The 11,844-nt window shown below is 39.5% G+C and overlaps 2 protein-coding genes across 2 annotated transcripts; both read right to left on the reverse strand.

Annotated features, from left to right (window-relative positions):
* Positions 1 to 99: 99 nt before the first annotated feature.
* LOC145239017 (uncharacterized) lies at positions 100 to 423 on the reverse strand. Its single transcript, XM_080102311.1, has one exon. The coding sequence runs from the start codon at positions 421 to 423 to the stop codon at positions 100 to 102; it is 324 nt and encodes a 107-aa protein (XP_079958437.1).
* A 2,878-nt stretch (positions 424 to 3,301) lies between these two features.
* On the reverse strand, positions 3,302 to 11,362 carry LOC145239059 (integrator complex subunit 13-like). Its single transcript, XM_080102348.1, has 10 exons — positions 11,129 to 11,362; positions 10,053 to 10,212; positions 8,727 to 8,816; positions 7,160 to 7,374; positions 6,560 to 6,775; positions 6,137 to 6,276; positions 5,332 to 5,490; positions 4,561 to 4,661; positions 3,850 to 4,024; positions 3,302 to 3,443 (listed from the first exon to the last, which is right to left on the reverse strand). The coding sequence occupies exons 1-10, from the start codon at positions 11,360 to 11,362 to the stop codon at positions 3,302 to 3,304; spliced, it is 1,632 nt and encodes a 543-aa protein (XP_079958474.1).
* Between the last annotated feature and the right edge of the window lie 482 nt (positions 11,363 to 11,844).

Raw genomic sequence — 11,844 nt, forward strand, 5'->3', positions numbered from 1 at the left:
TGTGAAATGTAGTGAAAATGACAATAAATAGGTAAAAGTTCAGCTCATACCCGCCACCAAGTGACAAACATTTATCCCACACATTTCCCGACTCCAAGCTTAAGACCTGGCCATGGCCTGCTCATAGGGGGCGCCACATACCTCCCTGTTGTCCTGGACCAGCGCACAGAGAGGGCAGAATGCATGGGCGAGAAGATCCAGGCAGATATTTCCTTCGATGTCTTTTGTTTCTCGAACCTTCCGTCGGACGATCCCACCAGCAATGCAGCCTCCCACAATATAAGCCAGCCCGCACAACACGCAGTTGTGTCCCACAGCTTCTGCGGTTTTGCCGTTCGTGTAGCAGGGACAGAAAAATGTCAGAATGCACAGTTGTGGATTATCAAAGCAGTTAAAAAATGTGTAAGTGAAATTATTCGACATTTTTAACAGACTTTTTATGCAATGAAGACAAATTCTCTGCAAAAGCAAATAGAAATTTAGGTACACTATTTACGGTTTTGAATAATCTAAGCAAACAAATCAATGTCGTTATGTTTCACACGAATATACTGGCTCTGACGTTTTTGCGCAAATATAAACAATTGGTGAGAAATTGTTGGGAACTTTGAATTTGAAACCCAAACATTCACTTCCTTATAACTTCGCTGATTTCAACCGCGGGTTCCACTGAGATTTAAAACTCACAACACCAACATATTTCCCGCTGATGTGGAAATTTGCGGGAAAAGTGTCGGCACATGTTTCGCATTCAATGAATAAAAACGCAGAAAAATAAAATGAACAAACGACAAAATGCGAGTTGCTGCGTTGTGACAATTACATCGGCAAAGTTACTTATGAGATGGAACTTGCTGGTGTCCGGTTGGTTAAAAGAAAACCAATAAAACATTAAAACCTCTAATCATTTTTACCGTATTTTTGATAGAATCAGAATATATGCACCCCCTTTCCACCTATACTTGAAGTAAACGTCGTCAGGAAGGTTTAGTGGTTAGATAAACAACCTCGTAGTCACAAGGTTGGCGGTTCTAATCCTGCCTCGACACTTACCGAAGCCAAAGAACGAAACAATAGTGATTCAACACACTTGCAACAAATCAGTCAACTCTACGGCGGACTAAGACATCCAAGCGTTGCCCGCCCACCGAGGATTTGAATGAAACAGGCAACAGGCGTTTCCTAATAAAGGCGTTTTCGTCCCGCGTTATCCTAATCACCCGTCACAAACAAATCACAAACAAATATTTGCAGGGTGTTTGTTGAAATACAGATCACAAACAAAACTTCTACATAACACCGAAGCAAGTACTGTGTGATACATAACTCTATCTTGTTGTGCATCTCATAATTAAATCAAACTATCACAACCCACGAATGTCAGTTCGGCATCGACACTTCGCGCTACAAATTTGAATGACTTCATGATATCACACATTACAGCCGGGAGCTGAGTTTTATCACGACTCGATAGAAGCCGACCATAGCAGACACCGCCCCCCTTTTCCGTTGCTAGAATCGCATGAGTTGTCACGTGTGATGCTGTTAGGCAACCGGCTTCCAAAATCACTTCTTACTTCACAAGACGTTATTTATTTATTAGCGTTCCAATTTGGTCCGGTTAGAACAAATTGTTACCAACGTAAATGAATTATTGTTTTGTTCCTGTGCTGGTCACATTACAGTTTCGATCACGCTTGTGGCGGATTAACTTGCAACATACCGTCAGTGAAGCACTGTTTTGATGTGAGAAAAAAACTTTATCAATTTTACTTAAATAAAAACAGAGTTGTAAACAGGCCTGAAATTGGAGCCCGAAACCGAAAGTACAAACCCAAAACCCGGCCCGAACCCGAATCGTTTTCGACAAGCCCGCTTAGGCCCGAAAGTTGATTGACAGGCCTATACATTGAGGTGTCAGGAAAGACAAAGACAACAAACACAGCCCAGCTTCCAACTCTGATCAAAGTCTCGATGTTCGCTCTACCAATAAAAGTACAGCAATTGATATTAATTAATTCACTCTCGATCACTGGCGACTGCACGAAGCTAGTTGAGTAACCCGCTTCGCGTTTTAGCTAGTTGAGTAACCCCATCACTGGCGACTGCACGAAGCAGAGCATGCACGTGAAATCTGATACACAGTAAATCAGTTTATAAATCCACAACAACGACAAATTACTTTCTGACGAACCAACACCCGACCTAAGCGACCTCTGTCGAGCGGCAAAGTTCAGGAAACAATCCATAACTGCTCTCTCGCTTTTCGGCGTAAGAATCCCGCAACAGACAAGCCATCCTCACAACCAAGCATATGTTGCTGCTGCAATAAGCAGTGGACGGTTTCGAATGCGTGTCTGTGAACGAATATTGTGGTCATTAACTGCTGTGGTTTACAAACAAGGAAGTGGGAAACCGTAGAAACTGAAAATGACCCGATCGCTGATTGTATTTTAAACCACTGAATTCGCACACAACCTCAATAAATTGGTGGATTTAACTGTGAATCTGGACACATTTTGAAAGAAACACAATCCAATGTTTTTAAACTGACTACATTCAAATTATTTCCTGAATAATCAATTCCACGATTGTTTTCTGAAACGTGTGTCAAGGATAAGTTAATGAATCGCGGCATAAACCCGTTCCTAATGTCTTTATTGTTATGACAACAATAATATTTACCTTCCGATCCACAAGATAACATTTACTGAGATAAGTTAAACGGCTACGTGATATCAATACATGATTGTAACTGAATGCCGGTTTAATGTTAAAACATTCAAACTAAATATCAACTGACTTGCTTGTGTATTGGGAAGTTATCAACTGAATGTTTAATTTGAAAACATCAAACATCAACACCATTGTTTGCATTAACATTCGTTCGCAGGTTCCGCCAAGAGGATCGAGGCGGTGGAAATGAACCGGGGTTACGCCATTTGTATCTGCCACGTGACTTCACACCGGCGTATGATTGGTGGAGATGTATTTCGTATCATTTCCGACATATTTTAATTCGTCAAAACACAAAACTTTACGGCAGGAAACATGATGTGTTGCATTTTGTTTCTTGGACTTTGCTTAACTTTGCGAAATCTCACGCCCTCTCATAACTTTATTTGCACGATTACAGTTTGGAAAGTATATTCATGTTGAGTTCGAAAAGTTTTGCCCTATTATCCATTTTAAAGCTCGCAACAGTTTGAGTGAAGATTTCCAACTTGACCAGCATATTTAAATTTCTGTCACTTCATTACAGAGCTGCAGTAAACCACAGTTTGCCACAAACTTCCACTCGTCATGTTGCTTGAGAGTACGACTTTTTTTCTTTCTTAATCTTCTGTTTTCCCTGCGGAGTTAATCTTCCGCTTCTTCCCGAGTCCTCCCTGCCTCCGGATGACCCCCTGTGATGATGGGAGAAGCGCTGGTGTCCTCCGTGTCTGAAGAAGATAAGACTCATGTCAACATCTCTTCTTGGAATTCAACACAATACAAAACTTTGCGCACACACCCAGGCAAACGTCAATGGGTTAAAATGATGTTGTAATAATTATGAAATATTACATATATTGACGTCTCGCTTACATTTTTTTTAAATTTATGACGTCATTCTTACAAATTTTGAATTGATGACGTCATGGTTACATTTTCATTTTTTTATTGATGACGTCATGGTTACGATTTATCAATTGATGACGTAATGGTTACAATTTTTTTTTAATGACGCCATTTTTAAGTAAATGCTTGGGTTGTATCACGTTTGACAAATTGACGAGACATAAAGGTTTAAAATTTCTTTAACTCTGTCTTCCAATAAGTTTCACTAATAAACAAATAGAAACGCACCTTTGGTTTTGCGATGTCGGCGTTGCACTGCCCTCACGTGACGAGTCCTCCTCTATGTTCGGATAAAGCCGAGCCTGGTTCCCATCGCTAGCAAGTCGACCGTAAAACTCCACGTGGCGTTGTGAGTTCTTGTTGTCGATTCGTTGATTCCACAGAGACAGGAGTGACTGTTTGCCTGATGTGGAATATACACAGATACGTACAACAAATTACATCATAAACAACACGGTACTACGAAGCAATACACACATATTGTATGCTGGGGTACAAATACACCGAGTGTCTGGTAAAACATGGTTAGGAACACGCAGTGACTTGTTTGTGTGCGAACAATTTACTTTACATAAACAACATGGTGCTACGAAGTAATACAAATGCGATGTAAATGTCGTCATTCGCATCGGGATTGAGAATGCGTTAATTTTAATGGTCAGCAAACAATCTGACGTGAGGCAAGTAAGCTACGTAGAGGTTTATGAAGTAAGAAAGCGAACTCCATCCAACAAAAAGTTCCATGAGGCGAAAAGATGGCTTCCTCATATACTTGAGTCACAACCACAGCCCGTATCATAAATACTGCGAGTGGCTTGTGGGTTGGACTTTATTATTTTAGAAAAGCAACTACCCAACTTTGTCACACATGGAACTCTATCAACATTTAGTAGGTAAGCAATACATGATACATTACATCAAAATAAATTTGAACCGAACCTTTCTGCAGCTTTGCCACCGTATCTCGGTCAACTTTCTGCTTCTTCACCGGTGGTGGAGACTCGGGAGATTCCGAGACTTCAGTTTTTACATTTTGCGATCTTCAAGAAAACATGTGAGACGGTAAATCCGCATGTCATGTGCGCAACCCTCGGTAATCCTCGAAAAAATGTGAAAAATATTCACAAGCAAACTTTTTGGCGAACGAACAATAATGTGGGAAATAGTTAGACACCAACGTTGCGCAGCTATTTCCGGCTTGGTGAATATTTTAGTTCAATTATGCTGCTACGATTTTGCCCGGCGAAAGAAACTCAACTCAACATAAAGTGGAGCAGATGACATGTTGGAGAAATCCGACACGCTATTTCGTCTGTTACTAATTTAAATTCCACGATGTGTTTACGTTAGCCAGGAATAACTGTAGTTTCGCCACATTGAGCAGGTGTCATGCATAGTCCATTATCAATTTCACAAACATCGGCGGAAACTCTGCTTAATGACAGTTCGAATCCCAATGACACGTATGACGGGACTCGGAAAGACTCCTATTCGTGAGTTCGAATCCCACCACAGGCTAGAATTTTCTATCCTGTGCCTTACCATATGGTGGTGAATGCTTGGTGACGGGTTGATTCGGTTTAACGCCTTTAATAGGCCTGGCGTACTATGACTTATATTTGAGTGCATGCTGTGATAGCTGGTCTGCACAGACGCTTCAGGGCTGATCCTTACTATTCATCTATGTCTTAACTTAATGACGTCACTTACAAACTCGTCACTTCCGGGTGTTTACGTAGGTCTGACTTGACATTTTTTCCCACGCGTTCAACGAGACAGTCCAGAACCTCAGCGTGTCGTAACGAGGTCGTGCTGTGAGATTGAAGTAAAGATTCCAACTCTCCCCACATCGCCCTGTACTGGTCGTCCCTGGAAATAAGAGGTTTGATGTTTCTTTGTTTGTTTAGAAACTCAATTTTAAGCAATGTTACATTGCCGTTACAATAGTGGTTCTCAACTAGTGGTCCATGATAACTTTTTGGGTGGTCCACAGACAGTCAACTATAATTATACCAATTATAATTGGCGATAAACTGAAGATGATTGCATACTATATATTAAAATTGAGGTTGAAAATGTTAGCTGTTAATAATTTTATCTCATATCTTGAAAATCGTTTCAAAAAAGTTTGTTTCAAGCGAAAATGCATGAAATATTTTTCAAGAAATTATTTTTTCTGGGTCGGTGGTCCATGGCCTGAAACGAATTGAGAACCGCCGGTCTACAACGAAAAACTCTTGTGTTCCGGCATCTCAACTTATACTGAGCACCATACTGTATTAAATGGCTATGAAAAAGCACAAACCAAGTGTACATTTAGATCTGTGGGCTGATTGCAAATGGCGCCGAAACCAAAATACACATGCCTTCCTGTGTTCAACGTCATCAGTTTGCGTCATCGTATGACGTCACATCAAACATTTGAAACCTTCGATCGTTTCAAAACCAGCTTTAAAAAAACTTCCAGTAAAACAGCAGTTTTAATTCTGCAATCTCGATATAACAACCAAATGACCTATTTGGGTGTTTCGTTGATCCTCTGCTTGAATTTCCACCAGGGGAGCCAGAGGGTAGTGACGTCCCATTCCTTTCCATATCACCGAGGTGAGAGATTGTACGTTGACACTGAACCACGTCGTCCGCTGTCAGTTTCTCCTGCGCGAATAAATTAATCAATGAACGATTTGGTATGACGCCTTAAATAGGCCTGGCGTGCAATGATCACTAAGCGGTTTATACGGATTCATTTTTTTAGAATATGACTCCCAGAAAATTCAGGCGGTCGGTGGTTCGAATCCCAGCTAAGTGCTGCTTTCTAATTAAAGTACAAAGCTCACCGGAAGTTACGCAAGCGTATGTTATACGTCACATCTCGGGCATTTGATGCACCGGGAGCCGTGAGAAAAAGACATTTTTCCAGCAAAATACAAAGCCCCACCTTAACAATGATTTCCAGCAAGCGTTCCAACGTTGCTCCCATGTTGAATATAATCGTCTTCGATATGACGAGCGGCCAACATCTTGTATGACGATCCAACTTCGCTATAGCGCCGCTTAGTGGCTTGGTGATCTCGTGTTGTTTTCTATCTTCGAGTTTCGACCACTTTGCACCGAGAGGCAGAAGTTGGACTTCCTTTATCAGGGAACTGAAGTTCTGGAATTTCAAGAACCCGGAAAATATTAATAGGAAACACTTTTATTCTGTCAGTACGAATAATCGATCAAGGGAAGATTCTATTTAAATAAAAGGTGATGATGCCCCATGTTGCTGAAATATATATTGCTTAACAACATTTGTTAGCTCTGTTGCTTCGTCAATTATTCTTAACAGACACTTCCATATATAATCAGTGATAGTCGACATAAGATGCCTACTATTGTAATAAACACTAATTGACGTTTTTATTCTATCAGAATGTTTTTCTGGGGGTGAGCCACGAAATACTTAAAAATACATCACTGCTGTGATGTTTCTGGGCGCATTAGAAGTAAGCAAAACACCACAACAGCAAACTTATTATTAAACTTCACACCTTACATTTATTCTGTAGTCTGTCACTCTGCCTCCAGGCCCGTCAGTTATCGATGGAGGGTCCTCGAACGGCACTCTACTGACACCTAGCGCCTGCAGGAAAATATCGGAACCGCGACACGAAATCATATGAGTCATCGTTTTTGTTGCGGAGTCAGTGAAACTCGACCCTGCTCCGCCCTCTGGACCTTTCTTCCAGTGCTCCAACAAAACTGAACGACCTGCGAACATATTCCATTAGTATATAAGCTGTTGTTGCCGGGCATAAAGTTAAAAGAGCTCTTCTGGCAATTGTATTTTTGCACTGGCGTTTCGACGTCCTATACAGGTCGCCGTCATCAGGGTAAATAACACTGAATGCGACAAGTACAGTGCACGATAAACAAAGAAAAAAAAGAAAAAAATCAATCAATCAAACGCAAGCACGTCACAACGCAAATATTCCGTTGGTGGGCGCTAAAGATCCAGGTCAATTAAGTGAAGTCAACACATATGGGAGTGGCAAGCCGCAAAATCGTTAATCGCACTTTAAATCGCCTCTGGCGTAAATGTATGCAAACAGTAGCACACAATCCGTCAAAGGTGCTACATTATTTCTCGAATAATCCGCTTGAATCATTTTCACCGAATCCCAGCGGTAAAACTTTCCGAGGTTTTGGAAATTTCCGTGTGGGAATTTTGTGCCGCTAGGTTTGCTCCTAAAATTAGATGATTGAACAATAAAAACCACAATATAAGTGTGTTATATAACAGATTTTCCGCCAATCAGGTTTATCTGAGTCATAATGTTCACTATACCAGTGGTTCTCAACCTTTTTATCCTGCGACCCCCTTTAGAGGTAAAGCAAAAAATTAGAAAGTTATAATTTTACGAATGACAAAACCGCTGAACTTCTTTCACACGGGCAATATATCGGTGAAAAACATTTATTATTTCCATCACATAACCGCATTGTTGCGTAACATTTACTTGATTGAACCTACAGCGCTCTTTAAGTCAAACCACGCGTTGCTGAATAATTGCGTATCGCGGTGTTACATAAGTGTGAAATAATCACACCTACTTTGGTTTTGCACGAATCGTGTAAAACCTGGGGGAATTTTATGAAAACTATTTTTGTTTACAAGTTTAGAAAAGACAATTTATCAAAACGATAATTCAATGTAACGTCTAAACTTTGAAGTTTAGAATTTAGACTCTAAACCAAAACGTTGATACTTTTAGCCTATTTTGTTGATTTTTTATTAATACTTTTTTCGTATTTATTGCAATTAAGCCAAAACCCCATAACTGATAAAACTCCAATAAAACTTTACTATTTTAATGATTTTTTTCACCCAAATTTATTGATTTTTAATACTTTATCGTTTTTATTACAAACTCTTGTAAGCCGGAACTGATATTGAAATAAAACCATAACTATCAGAGTATAGTTAGAATACATCATGCAGGCGTTACAACAATCCCATTATAAACCAGAATCGATAACTATAAAACTAAAAAAACTAATATTTATTAAATTGTAGTTTCCCCTTTAATATTTAATAATTATCCGGTTCCCCTTTAACCCACCTGTCTGCAGGAAATTAGTGAGGCATAACGAAGGTCGGCTGTTGACGTCAACAGGGCTGATACGGGCGGCTCCAGTGCAGTGATATAATTCTGGGGATGGAAAAATGTTATGTGACAATTTTTTATATGTCAACACCTGTTTAAAATCGAACCAGTTTTTGCAACCCTCCCCTATTTAAAGAAAGTAATTTTTATTACTTAACCCAGTAGTTCTCAAACTCTTTTTTGGTGCGACGCGTCTGGAAAAGTTTTCTGGACTTGCGACGCACCGGCAAATTTAATTAATGAGGAAACTTATTATTAAAGGTGTGTTTATTGATACAACAACAAAAAAGCCACGAAACGGAACTATTCTGCGACGCCCTTGGAAAATTGAAACGACGCACAGTTTGAGAACTACTGACCTAACCCAATGATTTACTTAAGGTATATATAAATGTATAATGTATATTGTAGTGTGGTTTATGTGAAATATGCCAAAAGTTTAAGTAAAAACTCGAGTCAAATTTTGTTGTTTGATAAGAATTACTAGACCGGGGTTAGATTTGACATAATTTAGGAGGTAAAAAGCTAAATTTAAACGATAACTTTCGCGCCTTCCTAAGACAAACGATTGCCAAACAAATTCGCTTTGATCCATAGTTCTATCCGCAAAAGCTACTGCTATACGATACATAGGGAAAGAATTTAAACACAAAAGCAGGAATAACAAGAAGGCTTGCAGCGTTGATATAAACAGACAGAAAGTTAATGTTCATGTTATGCAGATGCGCGCTTGATAACCGGCAGCTACTTAATTCCTGTGGTTCACAGCGTCTGGGATTACCAGAAGCAGAGTAGGTTGTGGTGTTAAAATCCTCCTGAGGTTTTTTCACATGTAAACACACAAACACAAACGCGCTGTTTTCCGGAGTTTCTGTTGATTTCGAATTTACCAATGCACTATGACATTTCAACAAAGGACTCAGTTGGTACTGAACGAATTAGTAAAAAACTTTTTGTTAAATAAACTGAAATTGAAGGATATGTAACTCATATTTACATTAAACTGTTACACTTAGCCGGTTGGATTTTATGTTCTTTCAGTTTAATTCAAGATCTCAAAGCCTTGAAACAAGCTTGGTAAATATTCTAAATTAATCCTAACTAACCATAAGTTTGAATTTCGAATCCAAATCCGCATTGTTTTTGAAGTTTAAATAAACGAATTGAATTGAAACAATTACCACTAGTTTTTTGGGTTGCGCGAACGACTTGTTGATTTACTTTGATCAAAATCGCGATATCTATTAAAACTGCAACAACTGATAATAATCACTTTTTTACCGTTTGCGTTAATTTTTGGTGTGCACCATTTTAACAACATCGTTGAGTTGAGTTCCCCGTCACTTTTGGCGCTGTTTGCATCATTTGGTAAAGTTCCAGGGAGTCGTCGGTGAAGCAGAAGAACATCGTAGTTTGCGGAGCTGTTCGCGTGTTGTTCCTCCTATAATGGAATGGAATAATATCAAAGGAACTGAAATGCCAGTGGTGCTGCTGATACATTCAAACTATGCCTGTATGCGAGATGAATATATTTATAACTGGGATCAGCCCTGAAGCGTCCATGCAGACCAGAGATTACGGCACGCTTATATAGAAATCACAGTCCGCCAGGCCCGTTGAAGGCGTCATACCGAATCAGTCGGTCACCAAGCATTCTCCACCATATGGCAAGGCGTAGGCTAGAAAAATCTAGCCTGCGGTGGGATTCGAACCCACGACAGGAGTCTTTCTGGGACTCGCGCTCTACCAACTGAGGTACACAGGCTCAGTGGACAATCCGTCGAAAGTCGAATCACAAGCACCGTATGAATACATACATTTATACTGGGATAAGCCCTGAAGCGTTGATGCAGACCCGCGATCACGGCACACTTATATAGAAATCATAGCACGCCAGGCCCATTGAAGGCGTGATACCGAATTAAACCGGCCCCAAAGCAATCCTATATGGCAAGGAACATACTAGAAATCTCTAGCCTGCTTGATTTGGCTGTCAAACTATGGTCCAGTGGTGCTGGGATTTGAACCAAGAACTTTATGAATGCAATTTGTCTTGGCCGTCTTATATTTTTCTGTTTAGTCATTCGTACATATAAAATATCTACGTAATATACGGTTTAAGTTTAGTGAACTTATATCTTGTAAAAATATCGTCTTTAATATTTTTCACCACACTAAGCAAAAGTTTTTTTGCGCAAAAGTAAGTTTTTTGCTTTCTTATAAAACCTCTTGTACACTTCTATTAATTTATTTTGTTACCTTAAGGAAATTTCACTTTCTGCTGTGGATATTAACGATTACTAATCAACCGCGTAAACCGAAGTTTGTGGGTTCGAACCTCACCGCTACCGACTAACCTTCATAGGAATTCCAGTAATGCTTGTCACCGACAAATCGTAATGGTGACGTAACAAGTTTAGCATCCGGTTGGCTACAGCGATTCCGTGTCGTGTAGCTTTTACGTTGTGTGATTCCACTGTAATTTTGGGGTTGCTTTTCATTTCAACTGGAGGAGATTCTGTGATTTGGAAATCCGACCCAAAGGGTTTGACGTGAACCAGAACCAAGTTCAGGTTTTCGATGGGAAGCATTCTGTCAAATATTTAAATCTTATTACCTTAATGGTATTACTTACACATTAATTAGTTTGATCACAATTTTGCAAACGTTTTTTTTTCTGGTTAAAATCAGTTAAGATATCTTATGTAGAACAAATATATTTCGCTATAAAAGCATATTCGGTGTCTGTAAAGGGCGATAAAAGGGATTAAAATTGGAAAATGCTAATAGTTCCAGCACAGACGCGACCATCGCTTATCTGAAAGCCGTGCAGACTAAATGGACTGAACACGCAATGAAAGATAAAAACCGTAAAAGCGAAAAAAATGCAAAGAAAAAACTCTTCATTTACACCTCGGTAAAATCATTACTTAGCTGGATCAAAAATATCACTACTAAGCAGTAATTTCTTCTAAAAGAATTACAACAACGCGTATTTAGGTTGTTTTATGGATTTTTTCCATCATGCAGTGAAACCGTTTTGGGTAAAACATACTATAAACGTCACTTGCTG

Source organism: Phallusia mammillata, chromosome 1 (genome assembly GCF_965637545.1).
Source record: "Phallusia mammillata chromosome 1, kaPhaMamm4.hap1.1, whole genome shotgun sequence".
NCBI lineage: Eukaryota > Metazoa > Chordata > Ascidiacea > Phlebobranchia > Ascidiidae > Phallusia > Phallusia mammillata.

Bases quoted from the DNA above. Each gene is read 5' to 3' on its own strand.
- LOC145239017 (XM_080102311.1), bottom strand. From the start codon at position 423: ATGTCGAATAATTTCACTTACACATTTTTTAACTGCTTTGATAATCCA.
- LOC145239059 (XM_080102348.1), bottom strand. From the start codon at position 11,362: ATGCTTCCCATCGAAAACCTGAACTTGGTTCTGGTTCACGTCAAACCC. The intron at 6,277-6,559 runs GTGGGGCTTTGT...TTATTCGCGCAG, and splicing joins TGCTGGAAATCATTGTTAAG to GAGAAACTGACAGCGGACGA. The intron at 4,025-4,560 runs GTTCGGTTCAAA...ATTCCACATCAG, and splicing joins GGTGGCAAAGCTGCAGAAAG to GCAAACAGTCACTCCTGTCT.